At 41.8% G+C, this 20,190-nt stretch overlaps 1 protein-coding gene across 9 annotated transcripts in view; it reads right to left on the bottom strand.

The window, feature by feature from the left end:
* Positions 1–20,190, bottom strand: part of fbrsl1 (fibrosin-like 1) — a 281,436-nt gene that overhangs the window by 70,637 nt on the left and 190,609 nt on the right. For all 9 annotated transcript variants that reach the window (XM_005933319.3, XM_005933318.3, XM_014337109.2 and 6 more), the window contains one exon: positions 16,413–16,442. In XM_005933319.3, coding sequence (XP_005933381.1) covers positions 16,413–16,442 — 30 coding nt within the window. The remainder of the gene's footprint in view (positions 1–16,412; positions 16,443–20,190) is intronic.

Raw genomic sequence — 20,190 nt, forward strand, 5'->3', positions numbered from 1 at the left:
CCTGTATGTGAGAAAACCTCAATATACTCATAGAGAGATGCTTATAATACTGCGACATTAATACAAAATGTACATCATGACTACTGCAGCAGTGTCAAATTATAAAATTATCACTATATATCTGAATCCCCATTCAAGCTTTACTGTACTGCTGAGACCCGTAACAGAGCAGCACCTTATACTAGTTCACAGTTTCTTACCTGACAAACCAACAGAGATATTCATCAGTGTAAGAGCTCATTAGAGAGAACTTTTATAGTTTTGGTTTTAACATTTTGGTATACAGTGTCTAAATCCCGAATAGGGTTATAATGCTGTAATGTGCCCCCCCCCTCCATGGTGTAAATAGGGCCAAATATTACACTATTCTGTGCTATTTCAAACTAAAACATCGGGGTGACCTTTACATACTCATAATGCACTCTAATAGCAACAGACATCTAGCTACCATTTTCAGTTCACTTCAGTTCAGCTGATACAAACACAATACAAAATTGGCCGAACAGGCAGTCAGTAAGGAAGAAACTCTGTGCTGGTTTCAGTCCTTTGTCCTTTTATTTTTGGTCTTACTTCATAACCTGTTGGAATGAATCCAAACAGCTTCTGATTACATTAAAACGCTGCATGATTCTGTGCCTACCTATCTCTGCAGCCTTTTCACACAACATTAACATCATTATGCCTCGTGGCCACAAAAGCTGGCTACACCGGGGGCCAGCACGCTGAGAGTCAAATTGCGGCCATTGGGGGGAAGAGTTGGGACCTCTGCAACATTTATGATTTTCATCACTGCTTCCCTAACTCCATCAGCAGATTTTATTGTCTCCCAGGGTAAATGGAAATGACATTAACCCCTGTGGTGGGCTTATATAGCATTAACAGTGAAGGCAACAGTCCCTGGAATAGCAAACATTTACAAATCCCATAACTGACTAGAACGAACGAGGAACAGGAAGAACTTGGCCAAAGAAGTTAGCTGACCTTATAAAAGGTCTGGCTGCAGTGCTCCCTGTTGGGCAGGCTGTTAATGTCTGAAGAGTCACATGATTTAAGGCTAAATTAGTATTCATCACACTAGTCACAAGCCATTAATCTAATATCCCCAACATGAAATGATATGCAAATTGCTGCCCATTGTAATGCTGCACCATGTGTCAGTGCTTCAAAATGGCCACTGCTGCATCTACATCAAAAGCTCTGCAAAATTAAAAAAATATACAGCGGGGCAGCTAACTCTCCTCCAAATGAATGTGGATAAATGTGGGTCAAAATTGCCTGTAATATATCTAAATCTTATTAGTCAGAGACTAAATTTCCAACTTAAAAACATGCTTATCCTGCAGATACAGGAAGAACCACTGAGGAAATATTGTTCCTACATAAGTGCAGGCTGCAAAATACTCCTTGCTTGTGAGTTGTGGTATTACTTCAGGTAATTCCCTTTGAAAAAGGCTTAGACTTTATGGTGTCCACCTTAAATTCAGTTAGGATTCCAGAGTGGTTTTCCAGATGTGTTCCAGATGTTTCTTTTTAGACGGCGTTGTTACTAGCAGAACCTGGTGAAACCATGCTAATCCACAAAGACGGTGCTTTTTGTTATAACACTAAGATACTGAATAAGACTTTTTGCACATCATTATTTAAGATTATTATTATCTTGATAAGTAAAGTTGCTTCTAATACCTGATTTGACTTTGCAAGACAGTCTTTTACTCATTTCATTTTCCTTTCATGTGGCAAATTGTCTTGAAGCATGTCTATTTTTATTTAATGTTAATCAAATGCTAATTGCTTTGTCTTATTAACTTCAGAGGGTGTAAGCAATGAGCACTCTATGGTATGTATTGTTTGTGTACAGCCTGTTATTTGTTCATAGCTATTGCCAGACAGTATAATATGATTAAATCAGAAAAGACGTTGATCTAGGTTCACTGTATTCAGACAGATCCTGCTCAAAACGTGCTGAATGTTTCTCTCACTGCTGAATGGAGAAGAACAGAGTGAGAGGGCATATCGAATGAAACTGGACCACATGTTTGTCATTCAAACATGCTCTAGTGTCTAGAAACTGTAGCTCTAGTATACACAAACAAATCGTTCCACATTGTACTGTGCATCTTTCCATCTGCACCATAAAGTCTTACAGTTGTAAGCATTAGCCACTCGCTTCTCCTCTGCTAAAGATTAATATACATAAAAATAAAAGATAAAAATAAAAGCACTTTAATGTCGCTGATTTGCTGATGATGCATGCATATGGGGTAAAACCATAAAGGGATGCACTGCATTCATCCATACACTCAATGTACTTAAATAATTATTTGATATAGACAAAGTAATATAGCTTCTGGATTATATTCTGACAACATATGTCTGAGGTCTATATCCACTTGTGAACACATCAAGTGTTACAGGATGTGAGTCTGCCAACACAAACAGTTTACATTACTTAGACATTGTATTTTCACCCCTCGCCCTAGCGCGGTAAAAGGACACCAGCGGACAACTGTGTCTGGCGGCGTGCCTGGTTTGGGGCCGAGGCCAGGGTCTGAGCTGTGTCGGGGAATATGCCTCGTGACAGATGCTCGGGAGACGCGGGCCATGGCAGAGGTCTACAGAGAGCAATTAACACAAACGAAGCAGCTATGTCATTAGCTGGTCTTTATTAACCTGAGTGATCAGTTCAGAGGCCATTAGTCTCCAGTGATTGGAGACTTCCCTGGTTGGCCTGGACCATTACTGGAGTGATACACAATGTGGTGAGACCCTTGTTGTTTTGTCAGTATTGTTTTCCCGTTGGTAAAATAAGAAATAGTGGAGAATTAGTGCTTGCTTCTGATATTGCAGAGTGAAGCAGTTCATGTCAACTTCCTGTCATGTTAACATTTTTAATAAACTCCTTAATTAATCAAACCCAAAGGTTAAAACAATTTGTCTCTAAAGCTGTGGACCAAAGAAGGTCAAAGGTGAAGTCTCTTTGTTTGAAGACATAAATTGCTACATTCAGTAACTTACTTTAACTGGCATACTACTCTGCTGCTCCTCTGACTGCTACAAATGTCATAATAAATTGGAAAAAATTTAACAGGCAATCAGAATAATAAAAAAATCTGCGCTCAGCAGTCACGTCAGTCGATTCGATTCGGATTCGTTTTCACAACTATCTGAAGCACATGGTCTACTCAGCTGTGGCTCGCCTGGTGGGAATCATAGCACAGAACATCCTGCTCTGTGACTCATCTGATAACACGGGCTGGCGGGGGGGTCGGTGGCGGTACACCTTCCTTCTCTGACCTGCGTTGCATGCTGGGAAAGAGTGGCCCTGTGTGTTGTTCCTCTCTTTTGCGCGGGCCCTGGGAGACTTCCCTGCTAATGTTCTCCTCCTGTTTTACAACAGCACTTCCTGGAACAGCCCCCCTACTAGTCATCAGATGCTACATTAAGGGAGCACTCTGAAGTCTTCCTCTACCACTAAGGGCCCCTGATAAATAACTTATGGAGGAGAGGATTCAAAACATCTCTCCTATTACTAGCCTCGATTCATTTTTTACAGTCCCTCGAGCCTCCCATCTGTCCTGCACTTCAAACGCATCTGAATGCTCAGAGATGCTTTGCCTATTCTATCCTAGGGGATCTGTGTGAAGGTAGAGAACGAGGAGAGAGGTGGTGGGGATATGTGTGTGTGTGTGTGTGGCGGTGTGCTGGGTTGAGAGGAAAAAAAAGAAGTAATATGACAGAGCCAGGAGCTTTGAGAAGCAGAATGTGCCGAAAGCATCTCTCCCATCACCTTCCTTTCTGACTATTCTCCGTGGAGGGGAAGAAAGAAAGCATTTGAAGGAGTGGGAAAGAAAGGAGGGGGGAGGGAAACATTTGCGGCTGAAGCGTCATGGTCCGGCTCGGAGCTGTCAAATTATGACACATCCAACAACTCAGCGTCCTCTCAATCGCAATTACAAATTAGTCCATTAGGCTGCCGGCTGCCTGTCCTTTCTCTTCTCTGCGCTGGGATTTATGCGTGTCAGTGTGTGTAGACCCGTAAGGGTGGGCAAAAGGGAGGACAGCAGGAGGGAGGGGACCTTCCCTGGGTAGAAGATGGCAGTTTTCAAGTCACATAACGAGACAAACAAGCAAACCAACAGTTGTAATTTGATGTGATGTTGACAGTAATTGTCTTTGACGCCACGGATAGGCGTGAGGGTGGAATGGGGGCGCGGCAAGTTGGCCTTGAAGTGGTAGTTATGGAATATAAATGGGGACAGCTTGTTTTCAGAAGGTAGGAAAAGCGGTGTATATGTCAATTTCTGCGAGGGCATTAAAACGCCGCTTCAGTCAACCACCCTATCAGCTTAAATGGATTTTAAATTAGCAGTGAGAGCATGGATAACAACATATCTCAGCGGAAGAGGGCCCACTTTTCCCGAGTGAAAGACATAGATGTGACATGTATAGATTTTGAAGGAGTTAAGACGGCTTTTAGCGATCCCTTTTACTGATACCATTGCCTTTTCTCAGCTTGTGAATGAGGCCTATTCACATTTCAAGCAAATTCAATTTGAGCTCCAAATCAAAGACATGCATTAGGCCACTTTAGTGTAAGGTAATATTAACTGACCGAGAGATATTTGGAAGATGACAATCAACATCACTAGTAATTACATACAAATATAACATGACTTTTCCACCCCGTACATGATCAAAGTTCGTCCCCACATGTGCATTTATGAAGCCTCAGCATGACTTACCTGAAAAGGGTTTCATTACTGAACACGCTCACGCATTTTCCACTGAAACTAGTGATACAGATTACTAATCGTGCAATTTGAGCTTTATTGGAAGTCGATCCACACTAAATCCAACCATTTCTGCTTTTTAGCCACTATTGAAACCAGTTATCACAAGTCAAAGCCCAGATGAGCATTTCTGCCCTGAACAGCACCCTGTGTATTTAAGTATAGACATAACCACGGTGTCTCGAATTAATAAGGTCAGCCTCGTTTTATTACTCGGAGAGTAAAGCTAATGAAATCATACAGGAATTAAGTTGTTTAAGGGGTAAACTCTGGCTGTAGGGAGACGATAATGAGCACGTTATGTGGGAACCCCCTACCCCTGTCCTCCCACCTCCTCAGTCTACGTTGAGCTAGTAACATCCTGCTGGTTCACAAATAAAGGACACAAGCAAGTCTTTTAAAGGACAAATACTGTGTGGGGGATTTGGGGGAGCCAGGGTGAACTTAACAAGCAGGGATCTTACAGATTTAAAGGTACTGCTAAAAATTTATGGAGGCATGTTTGGATGAGGGCCATGCTGAACAGCTTGGCCAGCTGAGCAACATCACAGTGGGATGCCTAATAAGCCTTGCACAATTTTTCACCCCATATTTTATCAATAAAAAAGCAGTTTAAACAGCCTCCCCTCGAACCGCAGCCGCTGCACTGCCTGCCATCTGGAGCCCTCTTTCATTTTATAATCCAACTGTCATTAAAATGCTTCTTGGCAGTTTACAGCTCGTTCCCCCTGTGCAGATGTGGAAGCGATCTTCAGACGGGCCTCACTGATCAAAGTGTTCACTGCTGTCAGGCAGAACACTTACCACCCTCAGGCTACCTTCCAGTCCTATCTGGACTTAATACCCCCCTTATTTTTTATTTATTTCCACACTTCTGTATTTATCAGGTGCACCACCCCGAGCAGAGCTAAGGTCAGCTCCAGAAGGTGGCTGTAGGTGGGATTGTGAGGATGCAGATTGTGCTATCAAGGTGCTTTTAAGCAAGGCATGTGACCTCGCTGTTTTCTTTAACAAACAATTACAGGGAAGCCCAGGAAATCTAAGTCAAAGCAAAGTTATCACCTTTGCTGGCAGTTTGGTGCAACTGAGTTGAAAAGGTTTTCAGATCCAGATCAAATCAACTTTTAGATAAAAAGCAGTAATATCTGTTCATTACTGAGGACATTAGCTTGTTATCAATCATACAGAGAAGTGCTTGGAACAGTAATTCTATTCACCATTAGTAATAATAGTAGTTTGTTGAAAAATGCGCACATAGAGCTGGGCGATAGAACGATAACGATACGTATTGCGAAATAACTTTTTCTCGATAGAAAGGTTAAACTATTGCGATAGACCTCATCTCTCTTGTCCTCTTAAAAAAAAAGAAGAACAGCCAATCCAAATTAACTAGCACAGAGCCGAACCAATCACAGCCGCAGCGTCACGTCACGTGACTTGTTACGTACAGCACAAGTGCCAAGCCGCACATGTGTATTTGTTTGGGAAGCAGCCAGCCGCCGTGCCGCCCGGGTAATGGAGGAAATGAGTGTGCCGACTAGAGAAAAATCAACCGAGAGCGTGACCGAAGGTTACCGAAGAGAAAACAGATGATGGTTCCAACGCCGGAGAGATTGTTGACCGGAAGAGCCACAGAAGTTCCGTAGGTGAAGGTAGGAGTAGCGCGCACTGTAAATCGTGCCAAAAGCAGGTCTGGAAATACAATAAAGCGGTGCAGCTCAATCTCTGACTGGAAGCGCTAATTCGTCATTCGGCTTTTGTCAGACTAAAGTAACTGTTACAACTGTTTGAAAAGCTCAGCTATACAACAAGGAGAGATTGAGAATTTCCTTTTAGTTCTCAGTTTATTTGATATTGACAAAAGTTAGTCAGTTTTGTCTGTTCTTCTGTAAAACAAACTAAGATTTATTTTTAGAATTAATATTTTGTTTCTAAGTGGAATTGACAATTTAGTCTGTTTCGTTTGTTCTATTTTGAAACTTAAACGCTTTAGCGGCTGCCTTTTGTGTAGTTTGCAATATTTGCCTTTATTTATCTGAAAAAGTCTCATGTTCCTTAAGTACATCTACCCTGTTGAACTTATTATGGGAAATAAATATTTAAATCAAAACAAGCTGCTGATTATTTCACATTTTACTTGTGAGCAACGGCACATTTAAATCTTACAAATATAGTCATTTGGCTTATATCGTGATATATATCGTTATCGCCTGAAATGAAAAAAACATATCGTGATATGAACAAATCTCATATCGCCCAGCTCTATGCGCACATTAGACTGAACGTCGTCAAAACATGCACAGTATTGTGCGGCTCAGTCCTGCTGACATGCGAGCATGATTTATTCGCTCACAAGCTAAAACCGTGCACACAACACAACAATAATAAGCGTGAGCTTTATAACATAATACGAAGCGTTTCTGGCAGCAGACACAAAGGTGATGGCGGTGGGTCAACCCGTTGGCAGCGTCCCTGTATCATATCACTCTGCCACATTCACTGTGTGCACAAGTTTGACTTGTAGGCTGCCCGGCGACCCGCGGCCTCCTCACTGATGTGGCACGGCACACATGGCGTTAATACTCCAACCGGGTGTTGATTGAGCTCCCCTAAAGCCAGTGACGCATGTTGCCTTTGTTTGGCAGCCGTCCCGGTGTAAGAACTGGGGCCATATTCCGCCTGTCAGTGCCATGTGTTCGCTCTCCTCAGAGCACAGCGGCTGATGCCACTCAACCACCAGCCCCCTACCTCCCACCCTCTGGCATCTCTGTGGGCACCCCAGGCCAAGCAGGTCTGCACTAATGAAGTCAAATTAATTTAATGGATGCCCATGCCGCCTGTGTCGGTGGTGCTTGGCAGGGAGACCGTTCAAATGCTGGTCGATGTCTGTAGCTCCAAAACCTCATACATATCCAAGAGCTGGTATACCGCTTCTGTGTGTCAAGCTGCAACTGACAAGCATATCAGCTTCAGTTGTGCCAATGTGCCCTGCATGAAATTGGTCTTCAGTGCCCACAGAAACCATGGCAGGCAATGTTCCACAGTTAACTTCAGAGACAGTCCAGGTGTGTTCGCTAATTAAAGCTTGACAAAACGATACGAAGAGGGAAAAGGAACTGGCAAGTGAGCGTGAGTGACAGCCATCATTAATGCCTGCTTTGCTCTCCCCCCCTGCTTCCACATTCCTGCTAACTTTTAGGAAAGACATAATTTTTTATTTCTCCTTCAATCTTTGAAGCCCTGTACCTCGTCCTCTGACTGGTGCACATCACAGACTGCTTTTGTGCATAGGGGACTGCCATGGCTGGGGTTTCTGGTTTAATTGAAGACAGCAGGCCCCTGTTTAGGCCTCTACTCTACGGGGCTCTCAGTTTTCCACATCATATACACATTCGCCCACGGAAAGTTCCCTCCAGAGCCGAAGTGACGCGAGGACCTGCGGCGCTTCAGGTCTGGCAGTCACCAGGCCGTCCACAGGCATCTGAGTGTTTAGATTTACTCGGTCAGCAAAAGAACGATGGTATATGTTTCTCTCAGCCGGTGGGAAAGCTGCTCACTGCTCACTTTCTTTATTGTCCGTCATCACCATTATGAGGGCTGCAACTGATTCTTCCCATACAGGTTGTGAAACCTGGCCTCAGTATGTAATTGAAGATTAAATAAAGAGCCTCAAGAAATAACTATAGCTTGGGACTTTTTTTTAATACGTGTTGATATTTCTTATAAGATTTCTATAAAAAGTGTGTCACACAACATTGCTGACTGGCTACTTTTTAAAAGGAACAGGAGCTCTTATTTTCCTGCAGCCACAGTCAACCTAAACTACATTTACTCATTTTCCAGGGCAAAGAGGAGACAAGGCTTCTTCAGGGAAACATTACCCAGAATGGTACTGATTCCTAATAACAACAGGGAATTCTATATTTATCCCTGAATGCATATGTCATTTGTTGTGAAGGAAAAGCGAGTCCTCTTGCATTAAGCGGCCTCGTGCAGACAAGCCAAGGCTGAGACAGAGTCTTGGTGCGCCAGCATAAACGCACACAAGTCTGTCTTCCATTTCCAGCCAGAAGAAATGTGTAAGTAATTACAGTCCAACCATGTTTATTGAATAAAAACCCACTTTGGCATTATGTTTATGCACGATCAGAAACGCTCAAATCCTACATCCACATACACAAAAACATTTGTGTCTTACTCGCTTCCCACAGAACATCTGCATCCAATGTGGAGTCAATTTTACTTTTATTACTCATGTGGAAAAATGTATATAGTGCTTGGATTGTTATTCAAACAGAGGCCACTTGAAAAACAATGATTTCTGTGCCATGTGGGTTTGGAGCAGAGTGGACACACACTTAGCACAGGGTTAGAGAGTTTAGCCGCATGCTAAAGGTTTTGTCACACAAATGCACTGAGATTACTTCACTTCTGATTAAGTGACTGTTGTAAAAGCGCATCATTAGAAGCACATGACCTATAAATAAACCTCAACATGACTTAATTTTAATTATTTTCAAAATAATTAAATTGTGGGTGAAGCTTCCAATCCAAGCTGAAATCTTCTTTAACTTACAAATGCAACTATTAATTAAAAAAAAGTTTGTTTTTCAAAATGTATACTGCTAAAAATATTCTCTACAAACATGGATATAACAAATAACGCAGTGCACTTATAGCATTATTCCCAACAGATCCAAATACTTTGATGCAGCACCAGTTAGATGCATTGTGACATCACAGCTGGTGTAAAATCTCACAACTTGTCTTGTTTGATATGGCGTGCCATGCTTTCTCTATTACCGTATCATTGAACTGACGAGATCTCTAGCAGAAAATTGTTCAATCGAGCGTTTCACCTGGCCGTTGCTGAAAACTCTTCTATTACAGAACCGGAGCTCTCAGGTGGGAAAAACAGTGTTTGAAGAAAACCGCCTCTAAAAATGGATCTAGTCCGGGTGGAAGAAAAACACATAGCAAAACCTGGTGTTCATCGAGGCAACAATAATTCCCCCAATAACAATGATCACAAGCTGTTGAACATGGCTGAGTGGTGACGGGATTTTCTTTTTTTTCAAAGAGCTAGCAGAGCACTGCTGTTCCAGAGACAGAGGGTAGGGTGTGTGCTATGATTTTAACAGAACAAAGGAACAACTATGTTCTATTAACACTCTCTGCCAACACAAACAGCCTCGCTGAAAGACGGCAGTAAGTGAAAGAAGATTACAGTCTGGATGCCATGTTATGTTTTCATACCTCCCTTGTTCTTAGTGGCTGACGTGGTTTTGGTTGCCACAGACCTTCTATTTTCATCTGCGATGCCAACATCTGTGCTAACCTTTAAGAAAGAATCTGGACCGGGATATTGGATGCCACATCGGTGATGCCACGGCTGCGTTGACTGTCCCTGCATTGCTGTATGACATGCATTGCTAGTGACAAGCTGTCTTTGCTGATGTCAGTTGGCCGTGTCTGCTGGCTGGCCCTGCAGAAACTCCAAGTCGTTCTCTGTCATCACGCCTCTTCTTCCCAACATGCACTGGGGCTGGTTTTCACCGCAGAGCGTGCCCTTAGTATCACTTGCTTCTAAGCTACACAAATACACACGCATCATATGCTGCTAAGACTAAATGTGTCCTTCTTCACTTCAGAGGCAAATCAAAGTGAGCTCTCTGATAACTGCATACTTGTGCACTAAATGTGCAACAGATGCGTTGCTTGAAAAGCACTCAAAAAAAAACAAAGAAGCCTGCAGAGCTCATATGAGCTGGAGCTGACCATAAATGAGAGCATGTTGCAAACAGCCCAATATCAATCAAAGAGATAAGTGCTTCCAGGTACATTGTAACAGCTAGATGTAATAAACATCATGAGACCAACTAATGAAGAATATATTTATTTCTGGCCAGTGTACAAAGCTAAAAGTCAGAATTATTTTCCTCTAAGAAGCTGATTATAGCATAAACTAAATCTTAACCTTAATCCATAAACTCACAGGAAGCTTTACATCCAAACAATACTGAAATTAGGGGGAATGGTTAATCTTCTGATTCGAATGTTTCTCCACATTTTCCACCCTTTTCTGCTTTCTGCCAGAAAGCGAAAACAATCCTGAAAGGAGGAACTAACTGACTAAGAGGAAGAAATGAAGGACGAGAAGGGAGGAAGGAGAGAGAAAGACAAAAGCAAGAAGAGAAAAAATGACATCTCCATATTAAGGCCTGTGTTGCCGGTGTCAGTTCTAATTTCACAGTGCCTGTGGGGAGCTGAATGCAACCAGTCAGCTCTGGTCTCATCTCGTTCTTCCTCCATTTTAAATCAGGGACGATGATTCCCAAGCTGGGGGGAAAGGAATATTACTGGCAAATTGGTTTTAGACTAAAGATGGTGGCGAGGCATTCTGCTTTCTCAGCTCTTTCCCAGGTGCACTTAATCTAATTTCATTAAAGAGATGAGGACGGATGATCACTTGTGTCGAAACATTAAGCCGGTCCATTTTTTCCATCCATAAAAAACGCTCAGGTTGTCAGCAGCCCGGTGCATGCCCTGTTTGTTATTGAATATGATGACTCTTGGAGACCAATCTAGAGCTTGCAAGGCATTGGGAGTTGAGTGGGGAGGCTATATCTACATGCATATATATTACTATTGGCTTCTTTCCTTTTTCAAGATGGTGACGGAGGAAAAGATGTAAAGAATGAACAATGGAAAAGGCAATTAAGAAGTAGCCAGTGAATGAAAAAGACCAGGGACAAGAAGAGAATAATGTTAAAACAATAAGAGAGGTGAAGGCAATGGTGCTGTTAACATATATGGTTTGATCCCCATCCAATCCTCCGGTAATGTTGTGCGAGTACTGCCAGCTTTACAGGACGTAACCTCCAACGCTTCAGTTGGGAGGATACCACCAGCCGACGAGCCATTAATGATAAGTCGCTGAGACGTGGTGATATGGCATTCATTCTGCAAACTGCAGGAAGATATGGACGTAGAGGGGGAATTAATGTGTCAGTCAGAGCCCATGTGCTGGCCTGGTAGAAGAGTACACCAGAGCCATAAAAGAACTCATTGACAGGATGTGGTAATGGTCCTCGGAGACTCCCTCGGAGACAGATTCACTTTCTGCTGAATGACTGCTCGGCAAAGAGGACCAAATAGAATTAGCTGACCGGGGTGTCCTCCGCTGTGTGGTAGTGTGGCCATTGAGGCTGCTGCATTAATGTTTCGCATACAGGCCACTATAATATTTGCACAGGAGAAAGAATACCAGCGAAATTGGAGGAGCTAGGGAAGATGGCAAAGTGAGGCCTAATGGAGATAGGATGACACTCCAGGAGAGTGCATGAACAAACTGAGAAGGGATAAAATACCACTCTATTTCTTTCCATGGCTCTCCAATGAAAGAAAATGATGTCCTGACTTGAAGTACCTCAGATGTGTCAGAGACTGGCCAGTTTGGAAAGTTCATTCATTGCAGAAGGATGGAGGCAGAAATCAGTAATACTAAAAGACGGTTTAAGTTAATTAGTAAATTGCTTAATATCACTGTCAAGTGATAAATCAGCAAAAAGAAATAAGAAATCCATGAAGTGGTTAGGAGCCAGAAAGATATTACTGCTGGTGATATGAGGATTTTGATGAGTTGTTGGGGAAAAGAGCGTAAAAATGTGCTTGTTTACATTTTAAGTACATGTTGTTTGCTGAAGGTTTCTTCCTGTTAAAAGGGAGTTTTTCCTTCCCACTGTCACCAAGTGCTGACTGCTGGGGTTCTGTCTATTATTGTAGGGTCTTTAGAGTCTTGAGATGGCTGTTGTTTCGATTTGGTGTTATAAAAATAAAATTGTTTTGAAACTCTTTATACAATTTCACCCAACATTGACCCTGTGACTGCACACTAATTTTCCCATTCTACAAGCACAACCAATCACTCAGCCCACTTTCTGCAGAGCTAAGACGTGTTCTGGGGCATATGAGAGCATTTTAGCAGCTCAAAGTATTTAGATCCAGACTTAACAGTGAATGATGTTCCCATGTGTGCAGCACAGTCTCACGTGAATACATTTAGTTTCTGTGTTGCTACGCTGTTTCTTATTTAAGCTGTGGTTACTTTCTTTGCAAGCTTCAAATTTAGCATAGCTTTGTGCAAACACATTAACCGTTGCTTTAATGACAGTAAACACAGTGAAAAGACTGTTCTACTTAAGAATTCCTAATTTTGTGGGTTGTTTTATGCCTCTGAGGTGCAGGCATATGACGAGCCAATATCAAGGGTATATTATATAAAATTACACTGAATACTTCTCATTGTCAAACATGACATCACATGACAGGCCTCTCAACAAACACTGGTAACAATGTGAACACTATACCAAGATTCTGATTGCTTGTTTCATCAAGGCAGGCTCATCTATATGAAGCTATTTCTTAGGGCACCCTCACACTTAACTAGAAACGACTGGGCAATTGCTAAAGATTTCAAATCTGACATGCTCTGGAAACACGCCATTGGGTGCTATATCAAAGCATTGCTTTGATGCAAGCGAGTTCCACAAGGTGCAGCAATCTAAACTGACTTTGCTGTAGCAACTCGTCAGTGTTATTTAAATACAGTGTAACTGATTGCACCCTGGGGGCACACCTGGAAGCAATATTCTAATTAAGTTAATCTGTGAAATCCCGACAATGTGGGTGTTCAGGTGCCTGGTAATCTGATGTGAAAGGAGCCTTTGTTTTCACTGGAAAGATTCGGGAGGAGCTGGCACCTGTTTTAGCAAAACGTTGCAGAAAATTATCACTGTCGAGTTATCCTGAGTGCAGGCAATTACAAATGACAGTGTTTGTCTTTCTCCTCATGGAACCCAATTTTTACACCGTCATATTTTTTTCCTGCTTTTGGTGATGGCCTGTCAAATTATTTTTTCCCCATTCTTCTCCCTTCCTCTGCAATTTGATATGGATGATTCGCAACTCTCATCACCTTGATTATGGTAATACGTGTTTCTGAGGGAATAAAAAGGGCAGGGCTGCTATAGCCTTTATCCAGATGTTCTTTTCTTCTTGCACGCTTGGAAAACACGTCAACACTAACAGAGACTTTTCAAAGAATCCACAACAGCGAAAGAGCGAAACGTAGTTTTGGAATTATGCCGTTGCTCTGTTACATTTCCTGTTGGCTTTAGGAGAAATCTTTTGTTTACAGTCAATACCTCTGCTCGTGGGAATGGAACTTTACCACTACTGGAAGAACAGAACACTTTAGCACTTATTTTTGAGGCCCCCGTTTTTACTTATCTAATAAAAAATTTTATTATTATTATTTTTTAGTTTCATTCTTCAATAAGGTAGTTAGATGATCATTTTTGAGTATAGTCCTGTGTGACTAGCCAGTCCACAATCAACTATGGATTGGCAGTGTATGCATACATTTTAGGTTCTTGTGTTCCAGTGCTGCATTCCTACCATATGTTGCTTGCTGAAGTCAAAATAATATTAGCTGGCAGCTAAAAAAAGGGGGAAAAAGCCAGGTTTTGGATTACTGCAAACAAAAGTGAATGCAGAGACCCATAAACAAGCAGCAGCTGAAGGTGGCTGCAGTGAAGGCCTGGCAGAGGCTCTCGAGAGAGGAAAACGAATCATTCACTGACTCCAAAGCGTTTTCATCCCAGTATTAAAAACGATCTTTATGTTTAAAATGTTGTTTTATTATTTTTATAAAGCTCTTGTCATGTGTAACAATGCACATTAGTTTCATCTGAACTTTGCAGTTCATTTTATTCTACCTGAAAACAACAAGCGTGTGAATATTGCTCCCTATCACTGCCACTAAGATGAGTCAACTTCAGTGTGTGAACGAGAGGAATAATAACACTGACGACTCTTTCACTGTACATATGGGCAAGTCAGTATTGCTTTAATATAGACTTGACAAAACATGAAACTTGTACTTAAAAAACTTAGAACTGAGAATGGAAACTAAGAGTTGAGACAGACAAAAACAAGCTAGCGACCACACTGAAGCCTAGATAGTTTGACTAATAGTAACTTTCACAAGTTGTTTTCACTTGCAGTATTACTTTGCTGCTTATGGTTTAGGATTCACATTGATTGTTCAGGAAGATGTCTTTTTGCACTAACATCTACAGAAATATGCACTGACTATGTTTCTCACAGTGAGAGCGCAAACTGGTGTGCAATAAAAGTGGCATTACTATTTTTCCAGAGATTTCTCAAGCTAAAACACTTCCTGATGACATACTAATGAAAAATAGTCTGAGAAGAAGGTGAAGCTACAATCTGGCTCTTGGACTGTGAAATAATTGGCACGAAATTCAACAATCAGACTTGGCAGCAGTGTCTAACAGTCTACCATGTCTTGAATTGCGTCCCAGTCCACAGACAGGCTGACACATAACCAACAACACAGAAAGACAGCTGAGTTTCTGTAAAACTGTCAAAGCGCTTCTTGATTTTTCTCCTGCCCATCTTTATGTTTAGTTCTGTAGTACCAAACTTTTTTTTTTCAATACTGAAAATTAAAACGAGTCTCAAGTAACCGAGAGGAAACAAAAACCCTTAGAAGGAAACACTTCCTTCTACTTTACTTCCCTCTCTCCTCCACCCACAGTGTTGCCAGGGAGCCGTATGGAGACTGACAGGCCTGCTACATCTCTCTGTCGTGTCAACTAGCTCGTGCCCTCGGTTCCTCCTCGCTTAAATGAAGAGATAAAAGCCTATTGACTTGCCAGGCTACAGTTAATGCAAATTGGGCTTGCTATCAATGTATTATTTATAGGGAGAGCTGCAGACATTTCCACAGAACTGGGAGCTAAGCTTACAGGAGATTAGGCATGCTATCAAATTCATTTACCAGAGAGTAATTGCTAAACTGTGCAGGAATTAGGATGCGTAAGGTTCCCCAAAGGCGTTTCATCTTGTAACCAGGTGCCTGCCATCAGCCAACCACCTCTGAGATGATTACAAACACTCAGAGGTGAAACTGATAGACTACATCTGTCAAATTGTGAACTGGTAACCTGATGACAACGCTTTCTGAAGAAAATCAAGGTGTTACTAGTTAGCAGCACAACTAAAGCATATTTTAAATGAAATTGTTGAACGATCTTGTTAAACATTCTGGTTGTAACTTGTAAATCTGTCATTCATCATACTGAAAATAAAACACACGCGTTACAAACTCCGGCTGCTGTCGAGTAACTTAGAAGCAGATAAAGGTGTTATGTGCTATGTGACTAGATTAAATGCAGATTTTACTGCATGCAGCACACACTACGATCTAAGCTAGGAGGCATATGTAGGAAATATTTGTGCATAAAGTGTTCCAAAAATAATAGGTACCGCGTCTTTTCATAAAAAACAGAAAACCAACACTGAAAATCAGTCTCTTGATGTGCAACATTTTTCTTGTCACTTTCATGCTCCGTACGATTCAAATGATCAACAGTGTTGGGACCAGGCGCAGTTGCTTTTTACCCCCTTATCTTTTTTTCGCTAACAATACACTATGACTATCTCCCCTTTCTCAGTTGAGAGCTCAAATTTGTTATTCACAACTCTCCGATTCTTCATGCGCTGGGTGAGTAAACACAGGAAAAGCAGTCTTACCTTGTCGTCAATGTCACTCTCGCTGTCACACTGTAACAGAAAAGAGACAGACACAGGAAATATAAGGAATTATTCATTTGGCTCCCCACCCCAGTAGCATAATCAGTGCAGATGTTATTTTTGTGTGCAACCTCTCATTCACTGTCAGCTTTCAGTGCAAACGGCAGAGGATGAAGAGGGAAAGGAGAGTGCGGTAGTCTGAAAGAGGTTTTTTTCAAGTTTCAAAAGGAGCACAGTGGCACAAAACGCCTTTCTGGTGTTTCTGTCGCAAATTCACTGCTTTAAATTTGCAAAGGATGAAAATACTTTGCACGGGGTTCTATTATAAAGAGTCTGTTTAGTGACTTGGCATTCAGCTGCAGCTTGTCATTTAGCCTTTTAAGTGTGCTTTAAAATTGGACGATAGCATCTCAAGGACACAGAGAGCGTAGGTTCTTTGAATTCTCCAGCACAGTGCCTATTAAGTGTGGTATTTCAAATCCGTGGTGTGACAAACCAGTCTTTAATTTGTATGTCAGTCTTCTACAGGGATAAAGGAACTGAATAACAAGAGAGGTTGTATTCTGAAATGTACCTTGTTCTAGCACAGCTAAAGGCCAAATCACCTTCCATTCAGTCAAGAAGAGAAATGGTTTGTCTTCAGCACTTCAAATTTCACCAATGAAATATGCAGTGATTGGGATCAAATATATCAAAAAGAGTAAAAAGAATATCAAAGAAAAAGATTTCAAAAAAGTCAGACCTTGCCACTTTTTGCAAACAGATGACAAGAATGCTGCAAATACCAAGAGCCCGGCCTTTTATTCCTGGTATGTTCACCGGCACAAAACTCTTTTTGGCAAATAATAAAAACACGATTAAACTCGCACAAATACGGGAAATTATTTTCACCTTTACTCCGGAAAAATGTGTTAAGTTAAGGTAAAGTCAATAACCCTGTCTAACAGCATTTGTTTGATTTTCTTTGCAACATTCCTGAACTTGTATGCACCTTACGAGCTCCTGCGTCCGTTTCTAACATTCGCTCGTCACGAACGGCTCCTGGCTGGTTACACCACAAAGATGGAGAAGCTGTGGAAACAGGAGTGGCTGAGCTGCCATGCCAGGCCCACTGGACCTCACAGCAGGATGCATGAGGAACAGAGCAATTCAACCAAAGAGCCACATGGAGAAAGGACGATGGTGAAAAAAAACTGCCTTCAATCTGTCAATTAAGTCCCTGTGGCAACATATTTAAGTGGGCCCTCTCTATTTTGTTTGACTCCCTTTCAAAGTGGAGCACAATGAGGAGGGAGCTGTGTCAATGGAGGCACAGTGTCCTTTTGTCGTGAGCGTGGTGGGTCCAAATGTATAATTAAGTAACGAGAGTAATCAGAACAAGGGCTCGGTGGCCAAGATCTCTCAGGAGAGGAGAAAGGGGGGATGTGTGTGAGTGTGTGGGTTCAGGGGTGAGTCCATGCCCAATAGCTTATCCGACTAGGCAATGCCAAAGGTTGGTAGGAGTCCTTGGCTGCAGAGTCATCACTAACAACTCTGTAAGATGTGTGTGTTTACTTATACCAGACATGCAGGAAGAAAATACACTTGTTGGAGGGTATAAAACAAGTATATGCTCTGAATAACAGAGTGTAGTCATGAACTGTCAAACGCACTGCTTAAATAGTACACACGACGACACCACAAGGAAAATAGTCTTTTCACTAAGTAATTCAATATAAATAGCGGTAAGAATTTTCCTGCCTTTCGATGGGATTCATGTCTATATTTCTTCTTTTTGAGCAGTTTACTGGTGGATTTGCTCATGTGCTCAGGCTGATCCTGGTTAAAAGGTCCACTTGTAGCTCAACGAAACTTTCAAGCTTTACTCTTTGATAAGATGTAAAAATCATAGTTAAATCAATGACTGCAGAGATCTGCGATTTCCACTGCAATGTGCAACAGCTTGTAAGAGGTTCTTCTCCTGAACAGGGCTAAGCTACTAGTGATATACAACTTAACCTATATCTTGATCACATTACTACAAATTCCAGGCCTTTGCATATACGTTCAACAACTAGAAATGATATTTTTTCTGCGTCATGTGCCATTTACATTTAAATATAACATAATACTTTTCTCAGTGTAGATGCCTACATTTACACAGATGTGATGAAATTTAGGTAAATCTGAAACACTTTTTTTCTCTGTTGTTTAACTGAATAAAGTCTGAAATTTTCACCATCTGTAAATTATTCTACTTGCACTAGAAAGAGCTGCTTTATATAATTCAGAGAGCAGGTTAAATCCAATAGATGTCTTTGGGGATCTGTCAGTACGACACCACACATTTTAAAAGCAGACACCACCAGACCTTAACACTCTAGGATTAACCTAAAAGATCCTCTCCTCTCTCTTTCTCTCCACACTACATCTTATGTCTACTCACCTATCACATCAGCACATCACACATCATTCACCAGCATCGACTACACAATTCCACACGGGCACACATCACATCACGTCACATTGGTTTCTTTCTGTGTTTTGTGGTTGGTACACACACACACACACACAGTAACACACACACACACAAACACACACACACACACACGCACACACACATGCACACACACAAACGACACACACACACACACACACCAAACACACACACACAAACAACACACACACAACACACACACACACACAAAACCACCACAGACACACACACACACACACACCACACACACACACACACACACACACACACACACACACACACACACACACAGAGTACTTAAACAAATGAAAATATTGGACACATTTTTATACAAAATATCTTCTTTTCTCTTCTTTGAACTACTGCTTGTCGAAAGACAATCATTACAAAGTGCCGGGCATTAAGAAGAGAAAGTGGCAAAGGATTCTTGTCAATCAGTTTCCATTCAGGCTGTGAATTCCAGACAAATTAATTGCAATCCATTTCTATACTGGTAGTTAGGAGCACATCACAACCTGTTATCATCACCCATTTGTTCCCTCAGAATTCTGGTATTTTACCACGAAGAAATCACATTCAAAACAATGCTTCTCTCCATCTTCATCTAACTATGAATTGCGAAAAAAGAAAAGAAAATTGATCCACTCTCTAACATTACCCCTTCCCTGCAGAAAATGGAGTAAATGTATTCTTAGCATGCAGCTGAACAGATGACTTCCATCTCACAGCAGTTGTGAGATCCATTCTATTACTGAGGACGAGTTTAAACCGTAGGTGATGGAGATGAACAACTGGCATGGTCTATTCCCTGGGTGCATGCTTGGCCTTGTTGTTGCAGCAGTAGCCATGACACTAGATATGAGGCCTCACAAGGCTGGAGCTGGCGAGGAGGAAAAATAATATCAAAAGAGCACAGCATGGTGCTTATCCTTTTACAAGTAGCATGCACTGTAGCAGAGCGAGAAGAGGAATAGTAGCTAGGGCTCAGACAGAGACAGAGAGAGGCACAGCACAGCAGGGGAGAGAGAGGTAGGTGGAAAGAGGGGAACAAAACAACAGTAAGAACAGGCGGGGGGGATGCTATAGAGATGAAGGGATAGGCAGTGTTACAGCAGTTTTTGTCAGGCCCATATGTGATTGCCCTGTTGGGCTATAACACTTGGTCCATTCAAAGAAAGAAACACAATAAAAGTCCAAGATTGGCTCGTGTTTGTGCACGCATTGTTGTTGGCGAGAGCAGCGCTACGTCGTTTAGCACCCTATGCTTCTTTTGACTGTCTGCACGAGGAAAACAATTTTCAG

The sequence above is a fragment of the Haplochromis burtoni genome, unplaced genomic scaffold (genome assembly GCF_018398535.1).
Source record: "Haplochromis burtoni strain Fernald_Lab_line unplaced genomic scaffold, NCSU_Asbu1 Contig_166, whole genome shotgun sequence".
Classification (NCBI taxonomy): Eukaryota; Metazoa; Chordata; class Actinopteri; order Cichliformes; family Cichlidae; genus Haplochromis; species Haplochromis burtoni.